Source organism: Coturnix japonica, chromosome 14 (assembly GCF_054131305.1).
Source record: "Coturnix japonica strain WE chromosome 14, WE-NBRP24, whole genome shotgun sequence".
Taxonomy (NCBI): Eukaryota; Metazoa; Chordata; class Aves; order Galliformes; family Phasianidae; genus Coturnix; species Coturnix japonica.
Window position 1 is genome coordinate 6,721,549 of NC_140676.1, and position 21,051 is coordinate 6,742,599.

The 21,051-nt window shown below is 49.9% G+C and overlaps 1 protein-coding gene across 3 annotated transcripts in view; it reads right to left on the reverse strand.

Moving 5' to 3' along the window:
* Nucleotides 1-1,812, reverse strand: part of NTRK3 (neurotrophic receptor tyrosine kinase 3) — a 177,070-nt gene extending 175,258 nt beyond the window's left edge. For all 3 annotated transcript variants that reach the window (XM_015873066.3, XM_015873065.3, XM_015873068.2), the window contains exon 1: nucleotides 1,440-1,812. In XM_015873066.3, the coding sequence (XP_015728552.2) occupies nucleotides 1,440-1,687 (248 nt within the window). In that variant the 5' untranslated portion in view covers nucleotides 1,688-1,812. The remainder of the gene's footprint in view (nucleotides 1-1,439) is intronic.
* Between the last annotated feature and the right edge of the window lie 19,239 nt (nucleotides 1,813-21,051).

A 21,051-nucleotide genomic window follows, 5' to 3' on the forward strand; every position in this document is an offset into this window, starting at 1 on the left:
TTAAAACCAAACCACAACAAACAGCGAGCGCAGGGAAAAACACGAGTTCCTCTGACTTCCCCACTCAAAGCAAAACACCCCAACCCCATTGGGGCACTAGGAAGGGAGCTCTGCATTAGTTTTGCCCCATTGCTGCCTTGCTGGGAGGGCAGTGGCACGGCTTGGGGGTAAAAACAGGGCTGGAAATCTGCTTGGACAGAAAAGCTGCTCCGATCATCTTTTACCCAGCAAAGGTGACAAGCGAAAGAAGCACCGCAATTACTCCGTGGCTCTGCTGCAATCGCACCGTGACCAAATGCAACAGACCCGGCAAAGCACCCTCCCTCCACGCAAAAGAATAAATAAATAAGCCTCCATTACTCATGCCAAACCTTGCTGCATTTAACTGCCAGCATAAAGGATTCCACCTCTTCTCCGCTCAACTCCCACTGGCAACTTGCTCTGGGGGCTGCGTTTCCCTAAATGCTCACATTTCAATTAGCATAAGAATAATGAAACGGCTCGGAGTTCATCTCGCTCAGTAAAAAAAAAACAATGTACTGCAAAATACGGAGCCCAGATTGGAAGCGACGGGGATGGGTTGTTGGGTTTTTTTTTCCACGCACGCAATGAGGCACGGTGTGATGGATTCGGGAGAAGATCTGCTCCTTTCAGACGGGAATAACGTGAGCTTTGTTACTTGGAGTTGGTTTTCCAGATAAACAAGCGTGCAAACAAACGCGAAGTGCCCCAGAGCCGCTCCCAGCGCTCTGCCCCCCCCCCCCATCCATCACCACCACGAAGCCCCTCGCAGCGCCGCAGCTGCAGGGTGATAGCGACGGGACTTCGGTGCGGTACCCAAGGATGCGATGCGGTACCCAGGGATGCTGAGCACCGTGTTCTGCTTTTCTTCCCCCTTCCATCCAACCCCAAGCTTTAATAAGGCGAAAAGCACAGATCCCACAGCCACGAGCAGCCTGAGCACGAGAGGCAGCGTTGCTGCGGTGGGTGAAGAAATGACACGCTAATTAGATCCAAAGTCTGGGGGGGGGGGGGGGGGGGGGGGGGGAGGAAAGAGCAAACGGCTCCGAACGCTCTTTCCTTGCCCGATTTGGGTATGTGTGGCCGTGTGTGGCTCTGCCGTGCCGCTCTCCCCCCTCCCTCCGCAGAAGCAAACAGTTAAAGGAAGCAGCAGCTTTAGCATCTTCGCCTGCTGTTCTCTCCCGCTAAGGAATCAAATCCCATTTACTTCATTCCTTTTAAGCCTTGGCCAAACTGTTGCTGGGCTTGGGGGTGGGGGGAGGGGGGGGTTGGTGTTTGGTTCCCCCCCTCCCCAGGTTGGGATAAGGGGAAAAACCCGATCGTTGTCCTCCGCAGGGAGAGCGGGGCTGGCACGGGGCGAGCGATGGCACAGCGCAGAGGGCAGCGGAGCCCGGCACACGGGAGAGCAGCCCACTTACATGGAAGTGATGTTCCTTGAGATGTCCGTGATATTGATGCTCGTGTTGCCATTGCTGCTGCCTGAATCCTGCCCTTCCAAGAGAGGGAAGAGGTTCCCATCATCCGGCTTCTTGCAATTGATGTCTGTCTTGCTGCAAAGACAATTAGCAGGGCAAGCCAGCACCGAAAGCAGATAGTCTCCCCAAATGCTCCAGAGCAAAAATACCCTCCAGAAAGTGCACTTGGTAGGGCAAAGAGAGACATCCATCTCCGATTGCTGCTTCTAAAAAAGAGGAGGAGGAGGAAAGGGGGGACGGAGGGAGGGGAAGGGGGGGAAAAGGGGGGAAGGAAACAAAGACAGAGGGAGGAAAAAAAAATAAAAAAAAAAAAAAAGAGGGGAAGGGAAAAAAAAAAAACCACACACACAAAACAAAACCTTCAAGCGATCAGATGCAAAAATCCTCCAGCAGATGAAATCATGCTGGCAGCTGGCTCGGTAATCCCGCTAGGGTAGCGGCAGCGGGCGGGGATGCATGCTGGCCCGGCCGCCCGCCGCTCCCCGCAGCCGCTCCGGAGGATCGCGACGGGGAAATAAATAAATAAGAAAAACCGGTGCGAAAGTCACCAAGTCCCACCTACTGGGCAGAATTAAAATTGACACACCTGCAAAAAAAACACAGCGAGGGAAACGGGGAGAGGAGGAGGAGGAGGGGGTGAGCTCCCCCTTCCCATCGCTTTCCCTCCCCCGGGCTGGGCAGCCCTGCAGCAGGGTACAAAAAGGAGGAGGAGGAAGAGGAGGGAGGAAGGCTCGGCAGAGCGAGTCGGGCTCTGTGCTCTCTGCTCTCCGCAATAAAAAGGATTCCCCACCCCCTCCCTCTCCGCCAAAATCAATCCGAGGGAAAGGAGCGAGGGGGGGGAAGGGGCAAAAACCCACCCCAGCAACGCTGGAGCCGGCGGAGGAAAAGTTGCAGCGGGGGTTAAATTTGTGCCGGGGGAGACAGCTCCGGCTTTCTCCGGCTCTTTGGAGGAGGACGATGCTGCTTTTTGCTTGGGTGTTTCCCACCTCCCCCCCTCTACACACACCCCGCGCCCCACCACCGCAATCCGGACAGAAGAAGGGTGGAGAGGGAAAGAAAGATCGGATGGGACTGAAAGAGAACGAAAGGCTGTGCGGATTACAGCGATTTAAATATATATAAATATATATATATATATATATATATATACATTCTATTTTCTTTAGATCAGACGGCTTTTTTTTTCTTTTTGCGCCTGGAGAGCACCCAGGAAGGACTTTCTAGAAAAGACACAGATGCACACACACACACAGAGATATATATATATATATACACACACACACACACACACCCCTGCCAGGCACAGCAGGGACACGGTGGGCTGCGGTGGGGTCACTGCTCCATCCTCCCCCCCCAGCTCTTCCTCCCCTCTCTCCTGCAGCATATTCTGCAATCAGACATGCAAAGGGAGGGGGGGAACAACCAACCCCACACCACAACCCGTTCCTAAAAGAGGAAGGCTGAAGTGTTGAAAAGGCTGAGCTCAGAGCGCCGAAATGGCATCAGGAGAGCAGTGAGCGCGAGCTGAACAGCAGAGCGAATTAAGATGCATGGTGCATTTTTGGCAAGCACAAACCCAAGCAGATCACAGCGCTGCTTAATTTGCTCGGCTTTTCTACAGTGCTTTTCTGCATGCCTTTTTTTTCTTTCTTTTTTTTTCTTCCTATCCCCTGTAGTTTCACATCTCCTCTGCACAGAGGCATCAGTGCAAGGGGACGATGCATGGGAGAAGGGGGGGAATTACAGGTGTAGAGCTCTGAATATTTCAAGGGTCTGCTTCCACCAGGCTTTACATTGAGGAAAAAGGCAGATAAATCTCTGCAGGGGCTGAACAGACACCTCCAGGGATTTGCAAGCACAACGTGCCCACCTGTAGCCCTGCTCGAGGAAGCCGGTCCCAGCAGGGCTCATGTACCTGTAACTCCTCATCAGCTTCTATGCACCCACATCACAGGTCTGGAGATGCCAGAACGGGGCACAAGGGTTCGTCTTACTTCCATGGGTGCTTCCAGGGGTGGAATACAACTGTACATTAACCCCTGGGAATCAAAGCGCACAGTGAATAAATACCCAGATTGAAGGCTGGGCTCCTCCTCCAGCCCCATTTCTCAAGGAGAACACCTGGATCTCTGGTGAGCCCCAGATCACAGGTTGTGAAGCAGAGCAGCGTGGGGTGGGGGGGTTACCAGTACCAGAGAAGGAATTGCCTGGTTGGTTTTTTTACTCCCTGCCTCAGTTTCCCAACCCATGGCAGAGATGCCATTCAGTGTCACATCATGGATCACTACAGAGCAGCACTGCCTTTCCATTCCCTCATACATCTCCCAGTATATGGATCTTCTCTGTCCCCTCTACCCTCCTTCCTTATTATACCCAAAACCCAACATCCCATCCAGGTGCTGCACAGCACAGGAGGCCAGGACACCCCACAACCTGCAGAACCAGCACTTGGATGGGAGCAGAGCTGCCTTTATCCTGGAGGTCCCAGCCTTATGGTGCTTGGCATCACACCTGCACGTGTGTGAAACCTGTTTAGGGTTCACTTTATCTGCCAGGCTGAGCATCTGTGTCCTCCCCCAGGTGGAAGGAGATGCTCATTGAGGCCACCGCTGCTTCAGATCCCAAAGGAGATGGGATCGTTGGCAGTGGGACTGTGCCATCCCTGCCTCCATCCTTCACTCCTGCTCCTGTTGGAAGAGGGAGGCTGGAGCAGGGCGTGAGTGATGGGGCTGTCAGCGCACAGAGATGGTATCTCGAGCGGAGGCCTCGCCGTTATTGCTCTGAGGGATGCTGGCAAATTGCTCTTTCAAGAAGCATCTCCATGAAGGATGAAATCAGCTCCTCCTGCGAGCGCTCTCTCCAGTGGGGCCAGGCTGCAGCACCTTCCCCCTGGGCTTGGAGGCCTCCAGGAGATCACTCTGCTCTCCAAAACCAGCTCCTTTACCTGCATTTCTGTGCTTCCCTATTTCCTTTAGCACCACGCTTCCAGGCTGCCTTTTCCTTGGGGACAACCTGCCAAGGATCCACCCAGGTAAATGCCACCACCCCTTGTCACAGCCACAATGTGCCCCTCAGCTCCTGGAGCAAAAGATCCTTCAGGGCAGGACCATACAGACCCCATAACCCCATCTGCTCAGTCATCCCCAGCTTTGCTGCCTGATCTCTGTATTGATCCATTCAGTCCCGCACCACCCTGCTGCCTCTTACCAGCACAGCGCTCGCTGGAAATGATGAGCTGATGTTTTTCTGGCCCCCTCTCACCCAGGATGATGCATAAGGCTGCATGCAGCAGGACTGCTATGCACGTCTTGGTTACACAGATTGCTGGAGTATTGGAGAACCACCACTTCCATGGGGCAGCCTGAAAGACAGCATAAGGACAGTCAGAAAATGGCTTAGCTTGGAGGGGACATTAAAGACCATCTAGTTCCAACCCTCTGTCATGGTCAGGGTTGCCAGGGCCCCATCCAACCTGGCCTAACCAAGACCTGAAAGTACCTAGCAAAGATTATTTGAGCAGAATATTCAAACATTACAGGAGAAAACATTTTCATGTGAGGACTAAAGAAACAGTGCTGTCACAAAGATAACGAATATTGCTGTGCTTGCATTCATGGCTATAACCTGAACCAGTTTCCCACCTGGGCAGGTCGTGAATTAATGGCCAGGGGAAAAGTGTCGTCACCAATGCAAAATTGTGGCAGAATGGCTGCAGTGGTGAAGGAGGAAATGAAGAAAAGACAGAAATAAAGGTCTTAGAAAGCCCAAGGATTAAGAAGGACAAACCATCACCACGGCTCCTGTGAGCTCACATAACACCGTGGCATCTTTCCAGTGCCACCAAAGCTCCCCTTTGCATCCTCGTGCTGTTCGCCAGAGGAGTCCCAGGGCAGACAGGAGGTGCGGGTGTGCTGCAAGCAGATAAAGAGAATTACGGCCCGGCATTGTTCCGCTAATGGCCTGCCATCAGCGTGTCTCCTGAGTGCCTTTCTACTCAGAGCCAGGGCAGACTTTGGTGTTGAAAGGATGTAAAGCCCCATCCAAGCACCCCCACGCCTCCAGTGTGCTTCGCAGGTGGGTGGTGGCCCCCAAAGAGCATCATTTCAGAAATCTCTCTTACCTCAAGCATGAGTTGAGCCATTGGCTGCTTGAAATGGTCTCCTGGTTCACCGGGGGAATTGTGAAAGCCTGAATTTACCTAAGGCACAGAATCATAGCATGGCTTTGGTTGGAGGAGGTCTTAAAGCCCACCCAGTTCCACCCCCCTGCTGTGGGCTGGTTGCCCCCACCAGCTCAGGCTGCTCAGGGCCCCATCCAACCTGGCCTTAAGCACCTCCAGGAATGGGGCACCCACAGCTCTGGGTAGCCTGCATCTCCTCATTGTGTGATGGGTGCAGGTGAGACAGCCTCTCTCCACCCATCACAGCCTCACAGAGGAAGAACTGACCATACCAGACCCAAAGGGGTCATCGCCCTGGCTCACCCAAAATACATAGGTTTAGCAAGCAGCACTCCTAAACACTTTTAACAGAGAAAATCAAGTGAATGCTCTCCCACAGCAGCTGCTGGGGTTGGTGTTTTCTTGTGTTGATGCTCTCCAATGTTACACGAAAGCTGGAGCTCTTGGAACATGAGGTGACAGGCTAATAGCTGGGCTGTCCTCTCCAGGTGCTGCCACACTTGTTTCTCAACATCAGTTTTCCAGAGTCATTAACAATCACGCTAATGTGTAGCATCTAATCTTTCCCCACACGGGGATGACAGCAGCTGAGGCTCAATGGCATAATTGTGTTTTGATCCCTCATGCTAGACTTCCTCTGCACATGCTGGGAGCTGATGGCAACTTGCAGGAGGGGGTCTGGCTGCTTGAAACCATCACCCACAGGTTCAGGGTGGGATTTGGGATGGGTCAGGGTTCTGTAACATCTTGGCCATTCCCACTGTGCTGGGCTAATGGGATCAACCTGTGAGCCCCCAGGATGCACAGGTGGGTTGGTTAAGATAGAGAGGTGTTGCCTTCAAGGCTGGACAGATGGTGATTCAGTTCTCAGTCCCTTTGAGCTGTTGGGGAATCAAAGGCTGGAGCCTGGCATGCAAGCTGTGGCCCTTGTCCTGCCAAAGTGTCTGCAGTCAACAAATCAATAATTAAGGAAGGATGTACATTATCCCTTGAACACACTCCAGGTAGAGTTTAATCTAAACCTTTTGGAAAGCGCATGAGGGGCTGCAAGGGGTCTGGGACTGCAGGAGAGTGTGGTGGGGGTATGAGAAGCATTCATCTCATCCCCAGCCCCAACACCACCAGTGCAGTATAACCAAAGTGAGGTGGTGTGCTCTGTCCTGTGCCATGGTACTTCATGGCTTTTGGTGATCCACAGATCTGCTGTTTGAGGGGGGCAAAGGCTCTTGTTGCCTGCGCAGAAAACAATGGGGAGATTCTCTTCTCCGTGGCCATATTGCAGCTTTGCACTCCTTCTCCTGTTGTGTCCCTTATTAAAGATCACTGCCCTCCTAAAAACAACCCCACTAGCATCATGCTTGCCCATCTAAAGCTCACGATACCAAAACAACATTCCCACCTCCAGTTCAGTTCCATCCCTACAGCCTTAGAGAACAATCTCAGGTCATTTTTGTTGCAGTGACACATACCAGAGCTCCCAGACCTGGTGCCCACCTGAGGGGTGGCATTGCAGGGCTGTGGGACATGCTCCCACAGTTGGAAGGCAGATGACAACAGCAAGTGTTGAAGACGCAGTGCCTTTTGCACCCCATGATGTTGCCTGGATCATCTCTGCCCCACCATTGTAATACCTACATGGAAAAGACAAAGCCCAAGATCTCCAAAAGCAAATGAGTCTCTGTTTTACAGAAAGGACTAAATCCCCCACTTCTTTTAGCCCATTGCTGAGCAGTTCCCAGCATTGAGCACTTCCCACCATCTGGGAGACTCTTCCCATCCTTACCGAAAAAGATCTGGCTGTCCTGATTTATGCCTACTGCATATCCGAGCCGGTTTGCCGCACACCTCTGCACTGGGGCTAGTGTTGGAAGCCATACAGGAGCATCAGCTAATGTGAAACACAACCCACCTCTCAGCTGGGGCAGTCCCAGGAGCCCATCTTCCCATTCTCCCCTCCACTGGCTCAGCACCCTCTCCCACTGCCAGGCGAGGCTGCGGGCAGCGACAGCCAAACCCATCAGCAGCAGCAGAGTGATGCCAGCCCTGCTCTTCCCTCAGAGCTGGGGAGATCTGGGAAGCCCTGGGGAAGGATGGAGACAACCCTCTACCATCCACTGCGGCACTTTGTGAGCTCCACTGAGTCCAAGAGCTCAAACAGCTGAATTTTCCTCCAGCAAAGAGTTTCCTTTATGATGAGGTGTCAGTGGAACACTTGTGATGCAGTTCGCCTGAGTAAAATAAATAAAACTAACTAATGACTCCAATTAATTATTAAAGGATCTCTTTCTTTTTGCAAATACACAGAAGACTGCACCCAGATGGAATCTGGAGATGGTCCCTAGAGCTGAAATGGGCATAAAATAGCACCTGGTAACAGTGATAGGACGAGAGATGATGGCTTTAAGTTGTGCCAGGGGAGGTTCAGGTTGGATATGAGGCTCCTTGGAGGAGTGGTGAGGCACTGACATAGGCTGCTCAAGGAGGTGGTGGAGTCCCCAGAGGTGTTCAAGGACTGTGGGGATGTGGCTTTTGGTAACATGGTTTAGTGGGCTGGGGAATGAATGGGCACAGAGAAACAAGGGGATGAGGCTTGGTGAGAATCCTGGATATTAGGAACTCCAAGGGAAAGGAATGAACGAGTGCCAAATGGTGAAGGATAAAATCAATATGGAGAGAGCTGTTATTTAAGCTTCTGAGCTCCGGGGTATTACAAACGTTGGAGAGCAATGAAATAAAAATGATACATAAAGTGACAACATCATCATGTCTCTATAACTGACGCCCTTAGCAGCTGTTTGGTCGGAACAACAGAAGTAAATCCAAATCTGTGCCTGCTGCCCAGGGCTGTCTGGCACTCCTAGGGGGGCACTTTGTGATCAGAGAGAGAGGAAATTACAGGGTATTTTTGCCAACCAGATCATTTTTAACCTCCTTTGGTCACAGTGCCCTGAAGCCTGAAGGATCACCAAGAGAGATGCCCACCCCAAAGGCAGTCCACTGCTTGTGGGAGAGGATGGGTCTTTCTGGAAAGGATGGATGGAGGAGTCCCCATAGGAACACTCCAAACCCCTGGGCACAGGGTGCTGCCATGGGCAGCTTTTACCCCTTGCAAAACACCATTCTCCAGCTGAGCCACACTGCACTGTACAGGTGATGCCAGGGACAGATCCAACAAACCTGAAACCGGGAGAGAAAATATTAGACTGGCTTGCAATGTGTCCTATTGTTGCCTTCAGGGCTTTCTGGCACCTTCTTATCACCCTTCAAAGCTTCCCACACCAGTACAAAGCAATAACATTTTCATTTCTCTCCTCATTGGTAGAGAACTGGGATTCTTTACAGATCATTCTGCCTCTCGATCATCTCCTGCCCTATTGACCAGACTGAGCTTCCAACCCCAACTATTCCCCAAGCGTTTCCTTCTGCCAGATCCAGTGTGGCCCCTTCACATCCCATGATACGCATCACTGAAGCATCCCTGTTCCTTCAGAAGCTGAGAAGGTGCTGAGGGCTGCAGGATGGCACGGATGGGGGACGAGTCCCAAAATGAACACCAATCTTTTTAGGAGATTGAGGGACACGGTGGAGCTTAAAATCTGACTGCAAGAGGATGCTGCTGCAAGGGGATTCGTACTGCCACCTTAGGGATAGCAAAAGAAATTCTAAACTCAAGAGCAAGCGTGCTGGTTGTTCTCACAAAGCATTTGGTGTTAAAAACCAGTTCCTGCAAGGCTGAGGCAGGAGTTTAACCTCCAAGCAGCGAGGGATGCTTGGTAGGGCGAGTGTGTTAACCCCACTTACGGCTGCACTCTGCAGCTGCTGCTGCATTAACCCAGCTCTGGGAAAGCTCCCAGCCACGCTCCAGCACAGGCAGGCAGAAGCTTTTAGTGCAGCCACCACCACCACATGTTATGGGTTTGCTGGAGCAAAGAGGCAGCCTCCCACTCCCACTGCACCACTGATCCTCCTGGAGATGCTGCAGGATGCTCTGGAAGGCTTGGCAGGGAAAGAAGTGGTTCTGGGTCCAAACTGGTGGTGCAGCCAGGGCGACTGGCTGTGGGGCAATGGGGAAATGCCAGCTGTGGGGTGGGGCAGGGCCTGCAGCCCCAACACAGCTTCTTGGGTCTGCCCCATTGAGCTCTATCAAACTCCTGCCTGCTTCCAGTTCCCAGCAGCAGTGGAAATGGGGAAGGAAAAGAGGTTGGGTCTAAGAATTATATTCCTGGAAGGAAAAATGGGATCTGTGGTGCTTGGCAAGAATACTGAGACAGCAAGGATGCAAGGATGAGACACTGACAGACATGGTTTAGTGGGCATGGTGACGATAGGTTTGATGGTTGGACTAAGTAATCTTAGAGGGTTTCTACAAACTTTCGTGATTATATGGTTCTATGATTCTGTGAAGGGAGATACTGGCTGTGCTGGATGGGATGGGGTGGGATGTTTGGGATGGGATGGGATGGGATGGGATGGGATGGGATGGGATGGGATGGGATGGGATGGGATGGGATGGGATGGAATGGGATGGGCAGGATAGATGGTTGGATGGGTTGAGATACAATGGGGTGTATGTGATCTACAGATGGATGGGATGGATGCAATGGGTGAGATGGAGTGAATATGGTGGATGGATGGGTGGATGGGGTGGATGTGATAGATGGATGGGATGGACTGTGGTGAATGCACTGGATGGACAGATGGGTTGGGGAGCTCAGGTGCTGCGGGGCAGGGCAAAGATCTGGGATTTGTCTGGATCCAGCATTTGGGAAGGATCAAGGCAGCATGAGCAGCTTTTATGGGCATAGGGCTGCTGAAAGCCCCATCCAGTCTGTGAATGCGCACCAGTAGTAAAGAAAATGCCTTTGGAAAACCTGATAGTGTTTTCCTTCTCTCTGCTTCTCTGATGCTTCTCTGCTTTTGAGGAGAGCTAGAAGGGCTGTGCTGCAGCCGCAACCACTGTCCAACCCACAGGGATCTCCCAGCCTCACCAGCATTCCTGGGTTCAAATCCTTCCCTACTCCTCTGAGCTCTCATCTCCTGCTGCTGCACAGCTCCTGCACACGACCCCAGCTAGAGATGCAGCACGGAGCATCTCCAGGGTGGGCGGTTACACTGTGCTTCGCCCACTGGAGATGTTAGGAGCAGGGAAAAAGAAAGGGGAGAAAAAATAGAAGCAGAAAAATAGCTCCCAGGCTTTGCCTTGCAGAGCAGCACAAGAGAAAAGAAAACTCAGGCGGATAGCAGCAGAGCTTGGGTAGCCCAGGAGGGGCCATCTTCCTGTTGGGTGCACAGGGAACTGCCAAGCAACTTGCCAAATTGAAGGCTCCCCATCAGCAGCAGGTTAAGGCAGGTTTCCTTGGATACAGGGAGCATTCCAGCTGTTCAGCAAATGGCCAACAGAAAACCCCAGCTTTGCTTTACAAAACAGGCAGGGATTTCTGCCACTTTCTCCTGGCTGCTGTGGAGAGAGCAGGGGATCCACGGGCTGGGTACCAATTGCTGACTGAGGGGCTCCCACTGCAGGGAGGATGCTGGGATGCTTGTATTTGTATGTGCACACTTGTCTCACACTGATTTTAGGGCTGGTCCTCTGCTACGTTTTCATCTCTAATGTGGTTGATGGAGCTCTGGCCTGAGCTCAGTGGATAATCCATCTGTGCTGATGACTAACGTTCATTACCACTAATCTAGTGACAAGCAGAGGGGAGAGAGTGCATCTGGCCAACACAAGGGATGCTCTCACATCTGCATTTGCCCAGCTGTGAGGATGAGCATAGTCCCACAAGCAGGCACACAGCTGGGAGTGATGATGGGCAGGCTGTGCGCTACAGCTGTCCAACCTGCAGCAGTGGAAGGACTGCTCCAAATAATTAAGCAACAGGATTTGGGAGAAACCTTGTGATGAGAAGTGACGTGCAGATCTGTTCATCACTGAAGATGTGGGTTGCAAACAGCTCCCACAGGAAAAACATGATTGAAGAAAGAAACTCATGCCTAATAGAAGGGAGAGAAGGCTTCCTTCATTGTCATCTGTCCTTCCAACCCACCCTACAAGCCTCGTCTCCAAACTCTGCAAGATGTCAAGAAACACCAGGACCTATGGGCAGGTGTGAAACCAATGGTAGCCCTGGGCAAGGTCCTCAATGTCAAAACAAAGCCAATGGCGCTAATTCAAATGGTGATGCTTCTATCTAGGTGGAGGGCAAACACTACTATATGTGCCCCTGCCAGATGCTCAGTTAACGCAGTGCAGCAGTTCCTGAATAGTGACATGGATCCCTGCTCTGGCTCCCCCAGACATTTCTCATTTCTGCTACATCTTCCCCTTCACTTCGTCAAGTCATCATTAAGCAAAGGCTCAAAGATGACACCAGTAGCAACACAAGGGAAAGCAAAGCTTCCACATCGATGCACATGACTTGACAATGCAAAGAGCTTGAGATAGACGGTGCAGAAATATATATTATTAAACAGCAATAAATGAATGAGTTTCCCGTACTAGCCTGGTGGGTGAGGGCTGGAGGATTCAGGAAAGACCTAGGGAACTGACAGCCTGAATTGCTCCCTTCTCAGTCTCTATTGAGTGGCTTATTTGCCCTTACTGTTTGAAACCAATTCAATTAAGATTCCTGGTGCATTCAGGTATAATAAAATAGGGACAATTAGACCTAATAAAACTCAAGTAGCCGTGTTTGACCCTCCTTGTTCCCTCTTGTTCCTTACACAAGATCATGAGAGGCCAGGGCATGCCTGGAGGATTTGGTGTGAGGGATCAGCCAATACTTTCTAATCTGAATAGTCCCAGATGTCCAAAACCTACAAAGGATAAGAACCAGACAACAAGCTGCCATTCCTGCAGTGATCTAGCAATCAGCCAAGATGCAGAGATGGCCAAAGTTGGGTGAGTTGGGACAGCTGGAGGACCAGTAATAGGAAACATGCAGACAGTATTAAATAGGGTCTCCCTGGTTAAGGACAGATTCCAGCTGATAAATTGAAGTTAGATGGAAAGCACCAAATAACATACAGCAATCCCACAGTGTCCTCTTCCTAAAGACTGGCCCTGATGAGAGCTGGCAGCAAGGCACTGCCAAGGACTGCCATACAAAGACCCCATAAAAGTCTGGGTGCTGTGCCATGTCCACACTTCCAGCAGCTGCACTGATGGGAGGAAGGAATAGACCATTGAGTGACCATCTCCCAAACACCTCCTGGGACCATCTCTGTCAAACAGTGTCTCTTGTGCACACAGCAAAGGCACCCAGGCTACACATCATGCTTTTAAGGCAGGGCTTAGGATCTGGGACGTCGGAAGGAGTGTTGTGCAGTTCTTCCCCAGCACTGCATGAAGAGTGTGTGGTTATGAGCATGGCCATCAATGAACCACAAAGCCTTTTAGCATCCATTATTTGCAACTGCTGCCGAGCAAACAAATGAGACTACATCAGTCACTGGGCCCAATCCCTGATGAGAGCAGTTCATATCAGCCATGCCTCCCCCCTAGGTAAGAAGAATAACTGACCCAGATTGAGAGCAATATAAACCCATCCCCCTTTCCCTTCTGTAGGTTTGTTAAGAAGGGACAAAACTCCCTCCTGCTGCCATGTCTCCTTCAGGGTGTCACCATAGACCACATCTTTTTCCTCATGTCAGCAGAGTGACTCCCACTCACAAGGTGGGTTTGAACAGCCCATGTGGAAGAATTGAAGCTCCCACCATGAGCTTAGAGACCAGATCCATGTGAAAGCACTGGAAATCAGTCCCAAAGAATGAGATGAAAAAGGACAAGCCCTTTCCACAAGATTGTAAAAGGCTGAACTATGCTTTATACTGAAAAATATTCACCCAAGAGCCATGTGAAGCAGATGGGCTGTTCCCCTCTCAGCCTGTTTCTTTTGGATGTACCAACTGGGTGCACGCCCAGGACACTCAGTTCATATCCCAGTGTCACACATGGTGACAGAAGCCCCATCCACCTGGAACAAGGACTCAGCAACCAGTGCCCACTGTTCCCTGCCTGGTGGGAGTCCTTCCCCACCCCTGCTCACACCTGAGCAACATTGCCCCATCCGCAGCCCTACACCTCACAGTGTCACTCTGCAAACCCTCCTATAGCCCCACAGAACCTACCCCAGTGGGGAGGAGCTCCAAGGCTGGGTGTCAGCAGGGTGGGGGTCACACAGAGGAGCTTCTCCTGGGCATCCAGTGCAATTTGGCTGGTATCCTAAGGGCTGGTTGAACCACAGAGATATCTCTTCCCAACCAAAGCCCTGCCCCAGCTTTAGTGCAAAGATTCATCCTTCACCAGCAGTCTGGGACTTTGTGCCCCTATGCTTGTTTGCCTGTTTAACAGCTTGGTTTACTTATTTTATTGGTCTTCTTCTTCTTCCCATTTTTATTGCTTTCTCTTTTGTCTTTTTTGTCTTCTTCTTCTTTTTTTTTTATTACGAGTTGTGCCGCACTTCTTGGTAAAGCACTTTAATCCATTTTAATGCCCCAGTTCTGCTCCTCAGTGACAGCCTGGTGGTTAGTCTAATGCGTCCCGCTCACCTCAGGGTTACTAATGAGGTCACAGCGAAGGCAATCTCCAAACTGAATAATTCACTAATCAGATGCTGCAGACTCCAGTGGTAAAATTTATTTCTGACACCTAAACAGCAAATGGGTTTGTGGACACATAGAGGGGCACGCATGACTGCACACACACCTCTCCTCTTTTTCATTCTTCAGAAGTATTCTTTGTTAAATTGGTGCTGTGCCATACGTTTAATGGTAGGTCTCACCAATAAGCAGGCTGGCTCTTTCTGAGTCCAGAGCATGGGAAAGCCACTGTGATGGGCTTCTCTGTGGGACAGTGATAGGGTGCAATGAGAGCAAGATCTGGGGACAAAGGTACTCATGTCATGGTGCCAGTCTTTGTCTCTGAGGAGCTTCCTGGTCAACAAGGGAGATTCAGGTTGGATATCAGGAAAAGATTCTTTGCCAGAGGGCAGTGGGCATGGAACGGCATGGAACAGGCTCCACAGGGCAGTGGTCATAGCACTGAGCTGACAGAGTTCAAGGAGCATCTGAACAATGCTCTCAGCAAAACAGTCTAATTTTCAGGTGGTCCTGCATGGACAATAGAGTTGGACTTAATGATCATTACGGGTCCCTTCCAACCCATCCATTGAGATATTCTATGATTCTATATGGAAACGTTCATCACTGGTTCAGACTCAGGGTGAACAAGCTAAGATAACTCTGGACCAAGGACTGAGGACTACATTTATTGCTGGAAAATAGCAAAAGAAGCATTATATCAAATAATATATCAAATTATATCAAGAAGTGTTTGGGGCTGGCACTGCTGATCTCATACACTGTCCCCTCCCAAACACATTTCACAGATCTCTGCCCATTCCTATTGCTTTGTGCTATTCAAATAGCATTGAGTTCCATCCTGTTCTTTTTCCAAACTGAAAGCAATGTCTGTTATCTGCACGTGCCACCCCCAAACATCTCCAAGAGATAGTAATAATCCAATTAATTAGTATTGGTAGCAGTAAAAGACACAGGGAGCCATTAATAATAATTAACATTCCCTATTCCTGGAGGAGGCAACAGGCTGAGAAATTCTACTTCTCTGCTGCAAAGCCTGGAAACAGGTGGCTGTTGTTATATGCCTGGTGGGACCTCAGCATGGGGTGCAAAATCCCCCCCTTGCCTTGGATGTGAACCAATATTGCTTCAGCAGACAGCCAGGGCTGGAAAGCCCAGAGAGACTCCATCATGACCCACCCCTGTCCTTTGTCACAGGAGTGCTGTGTTCCCCCTGGAATTGCTGGGTCTTGGCAAAAAAAGCAAACAAGCACCAAAGGCTGGGAGCAGTGATGGAGTCAGATTTCTTATCCTGTGGCCAGCTCCAGTGATTGCACAGTGCAGTGTTTGTGGGATTCCCTGCCTGTACGCCACCAGCCATGGTCCGGACATTGAAGCCACGTGGACATGGAGCTCCCACCCCCTGCCTTGCAGCAAGGATTGAGCAGGGGAGAATGAGCTCATCCTCGCCAGAAATCACCCTTTGATATCTGCCCGTTCCCCTGGGGCACGGATCACATATGGCCCAAACACAGAGCAAACTTGAAGATGCAACATGATCAGGGAGTGAAATTCCCTTGCTGCTTCCTTTTGGTAACACTTTAGTGCTGACCCCTTTTTGCAGCGGTGTTTCAGCAGTGCCTCTCTTTATGGCTGGATATGAGGAAGCAGTAAATCCCAGTTCCAGGCTTGTGCTAACACAGAGTGGAGCCAAAATCGCCTGGTGATGAAATGTCTCAGCACAAGAAATGACCTGATGAGATGTCATCTTCTCTGAAAAAACCAAGCCCATAGCAGAGATAGGCAAAGTCTGGCTCTGGGGAGGAGGGAAATGTTGCAATGGACAACAGGAAGCAAAAGGAGGAGGGCCCAGCAAGTACAACAAGATGTAAAAGGGAAACCTCAAGCCTTGGAGAATCCAGGAGGAGCATCCCTCACCAACTGGAGCTGGGTACCGGGGGCCAAGTGAGCCTTCTTCGAGTGCCAGGCACTGCCAGGCTCCCCGCCCAACTGCTAAGCAAGATTATGTGATAAATGATTGCATTAGTCCGGACAGCTTCTCATTTTCCTCCAATCTGGCCTGTCTGCCCTCTTAGCACGGGGCTCCTGATAGCATTTCTCCCTTCACTGACTTCATTTTTCCTGTTAGGTTGTCAAGCTGTCAGTGGAAAGAAAGAAGAAGCATGGACAAGGCTGTTACTGTCTGTGCACCAAGTATGTCCCATGCCTCTACAATCCCTGCCCAGCAGCAATGAAGAGGACTCCTGGATTGGCAAGGTCTGATTTCTCCAAGAGCAGAAATAGAACAGAATCATAGAATCATTAAGGCTAGAAAAACTACTACGATTATCTATTCCAACCATCAACCCATCCCACTGTGCCCACTAACCAGGCCCCTCAATGCCACATCTATACTTTCTTTGAATACCTCCAGGTGTTTAAATGCACACCATGATGCCCAGGATGCTGGCTAGCTCTGCTGAGAGATGCAGACACTCCTGTCCTGGTTGGTAGTTGATGAAGGGAAGCAAACTGCTGTTGGGAACCAAGCCAAGCATGTTCTGGTATGGCTTTCTTTTCTTTACTGTCTGGTTTGTGTTTCTGCCGTGAAGATAAAACGGAGAGGTTTGGTGAAAATTAGTTTTCATTACAGTCTGCTGTGTAATATTCAGCTTAGCTTCCAGGCAGACATCTCTCCTGGCACCAGCAGCTTCATGGAGGAGGGTTGGAGGCTCCAGCAAGGCTGCAGCAGGATCCTCTGCTCCACACCAGGCTCATGGTCAGCTCTATCACTCAACACAGCTTCAGTCCCTCCCGAGGCTTATGGCAGCGGAGAGGCAGGCTGGTGAGCTTCTGGCTTGGCTTCATTTTAGAAAGGGACACAGGATGCCCCACCATCCAGCCTGGACTCCAGATCCCACTGGAAGAGGCAGCGACACTGAGCTGGTGGCTCACATCACATCCTCACCTCCTTCCATCCACCCTTGCCCCAGCCCTGCTCACTCCTAGAATTCGCAGCACAGGATTCACATTCACATCTGAGCAACTTCGTGTCTCATGATCCCACCCCAAAGGCTGACTAATAGCGGGGAACTTCTCTCAGCCATGTACATGGAGAACCCACTTTATATCCCATCACTGAGTCTCTCTTGGACCCCACAGACTTTGAGCTTAAGGAGATGTTCTCATTAAAGGGGGAAAAAAAAATTCCTGGCCATTTTCTTTTAGTGCTTCTTTGGAAGGAAGGTTCAGCATTCCCTTGGGAATAGCTGATCTGCATTTTGACGGCAATTCACGGACACGGGGCCCAGTGGACCATGTAAGTATCAATTTTCCAGAGTGGGCAGATCATGTGTAATTATAGACTGTGCCAGGCTTTATGGCCATGGAGAATCTCTCCAACTGACACTAAAATGCTTATGAAGTTGTTTTGAACTTTTTCCAGGGGGGAGGGATGTAACATGGATCACCCAGCCCTCCTGGAGTCTCTTTCCACTCCTTCCAAATCCCAGAGCACCATATTCTATTCACTAAGCCCTGAGGGAAGGAGATAACCGAATAGTAAGGAGCCACAGGCTCCAGAAAAGCAGAGCAGGACTTTGCCACCCTCTAAACTAATGTTCAAGGAGCAAGAGTTTGGGGCTGAGACTCTCGACAGCTCCTGGTAAGAGAGCAGTGTAACAGAGAGTTTACTATCAAGTGTTGAAGGTAAGCAGGGTCCTGGAGTAGCTGGAGATGGACTCTAAGATCATAGAATCATGGGGTCATTAAGATTGGTAAAGACCACTGAGATCATGTAGTCCAACCATCAGTGCAACAGCTCCAAACCTATTAAACCACGTCCAAAAATCAGATGTCCTGTTATTTCTCCATTCTCCTTAACACCAATATTTTGCCATGCCCAACTCAAAAACAACAAGCCAAGTACAAATATATACTTGCACCAGGAGAAATGGTGGGGAAGATATTTTTGCGCTGGTCATCACTGCGAGACTTGTTCTTGGGACCCCTGGCATAAGCTGAGTCAGCCTCCACCAAACCTGGTGGAAGCAACAAGAAGGTCAGCATCCACCTCCAGGAAACCAAAACTTGTCAAGGGCTTTGACACCAAAGCTGGCAACGTGGCTGCATCTTCCTCTTCATCTTTCATAAACAGAGCTTCCCTATGAATTACGAGGAACAAGCCATGTGAGACAGCAAGCGGTCTCTTGAGAAACATTTAGACTAAATCCAGTCTCTCCAGTGAGTCAGTAGCAAAGTAGGTGAGGGGGAAAAAAAAATGCTTTTAGAAAAATAAAATGAGACGTTCTGAGAGAAAAAATGAGCCCTTAGAGCAGACATTTAATAACATGGCCATAAAGCTGTGGAATGAAAGGGGAAAAAAGAAGGACATGAAACAACAGGATTGGCGTTATTTTTTTCTGATTTCTGAATAATCTCTTCTGGGATGGATAAGAAAGCATTGGAGGACTCCACATGAGCCCACCTCATCTTGGCAATCAGGCAGGTACACACAGTGCTATCTCCTTCCCCCAGCCCTACTCCAACCACCCCCCAGAGTATCTCACCATCAGGTGGGACCTCTCCAAGCCCAGGATGTGTCAACAAGGCAATGCTGGTCAACAGAGCAGCAATGGCTCATTCGTGCCATTCCCAAACAGCTACTACCTCTGTGTAGACACTCTTTGTGGGAGAAGAGAGATTTCCCTTCCAAAGTAATTACTCCGCTTGGAAGCACACTAATTAGCCTGGAACAAAGTGGCTCGAGTGTCCGCATGGGGAGCTATTGTGGAATAGCTTATTCTGTCAGAGCTATTCTGGGCAATTTCCTCTCACAAACAGGCCATGAGATTTAATTTTCCTTCTCTCTGCAAACAGATGAAAGGTCCGTGCTAACCAACCCCAAATCATCCCAACCTTCCTTGCCAGGAGCGAGCAATGGGTGCGAACTGTCCTGAAATCTACTCTCTTTGGGATTCGCTACATGTTTTTTTTTATATTCTCTTTTAAATTTCTTCTCTCTCTCTCTCTCCCTTTTTTCTTCCTCTTTTTTAAGGAAGAAACATAAATCAAGAGGATTTACATCGCTGGGACTTTGGGTCTATTCCAGCGGTGACGCCCAACGCACCCAAACAATGGCCATTGAGGGCAACATTATGAGCATTCTGTAAACACACAGAGCACTTAAACAATATGAGCTAATGAAGACAAAGGAAAAGACAGAGAGAGAAAAATAAAGAAATAATGTGCAAAAAAAAAAAAACAAAACCAAAAACAAAAAAACGCCACAAGAGGTTTAGCAAAAGGCAGCATTGCCCTCTTAACTCAGACTGCAATCCTTCAAGAAATACATTACGCATTTCATTAGCCTAGAATTAAATTCACCTTTTCCCGGCATATGAGGCAGGAATGATGAAAGGAAGGAAAATAAAAGGGAGGGAGAGATGCAGAGCACACAGAGCTTGTGAGTTGGGAGAATGCAGGAGGATGCAGGGTGGGAGGATGCCAGGGTTGTTTTGTGAAGCCTTTAACATCTGGGTGCCCCAGATATGGGCAAAGTAAAGGACATCAAGACTCTGCAGACACTCCAGGTCAGGCTGGATGGGCTCTGAGCACCTGATCAGCTGTAGGTATCCCTGTTCAGTGCAGGGCAGTTGGATCAAATGGCCTTGAAGGGTCCCTTCCAACTCAAATGATTCTATGGTTCCACGATCTCCAGCAATACCCCAGGCTCAAATGTCAAATTATCACCCATCTTCTGGCCATCTTCTTGGCATGCTGCATTTTCTCCATTTCCTTCTGTACAAAACAGATCTTGTGGATATGGAGAGGGCGAGCAGGCTGGAAGGAATGGCTTTATTCATACCCCGATCTTCTCAACAGCTGTCCCACTTTACGACAGTTCCCTTATTTAAAAATAAATCCTCGCCAGAAATGAATAAATAAATAAATAAATAAAACAAGTTTGCAATTTGTTCCTCCAAGCTGGACTGCTTTTCTGGCCCTGATTTTATCAGAGTGGAGACAGGCTGTCCTTGCAGAATGATTTTACCATCTTGAAAATGATTACAGAGCTGCACAATGCCTTCAGCTCACCACGGAACGATATTTTTATACACTGTCTCCTTAGATCGCCGCCCGGGTTGAGGATGTTTTCAAACATTGTCTCTTCATGGTCGGTGCACCGCAGCATCGGGAATAGAGTGACAAATTGGAGGGAGTTCAGGGGGCAGCAGCAATAATCAGAAACCTGATTTACAAGGAAATGTTAGGAAAGCTGAGCATATTTAGACTGGCGGAGGACCGAGCATCCACCCATGAGGATCTGGAAGGGCAGGAGGCAGTGCTGAGGGAGGTGGCACTGGGTGCACAAGGAGAGGAAGAATTAACACATGAAAAGCCACAGGTGTTGTCTCAGGAATATGTTGTTTTCAGTGGATGTGGTGTAGATTTGTGGAAGGATCACTGCTAGAAAGTGCCGGGATGGAGATAGGAGGCACTGCTCCACCCCCAGCTGCCTACATCCCAAACCAGCACTGTCAATGACAATCCATCACCCGGATGCACCTAGTCGGCCTTGCAGCCACCCCAGTACTCTATCCCCAGCCGTACCACGTGCCTGAATGCACTGACATTATCCCTGTAAATAGAGGTCACGGCATGTGGAACTCTTCATGGTTTTTTTCCCTTTATAAATACATGTGCTGTAGCATGGTTGCACTCTGTGAACCAAGGGTTTGAGCAGCCTGTGATTAAAGGAGAACGAAACGCTGATTATGGGTTAATTAGGCAGGC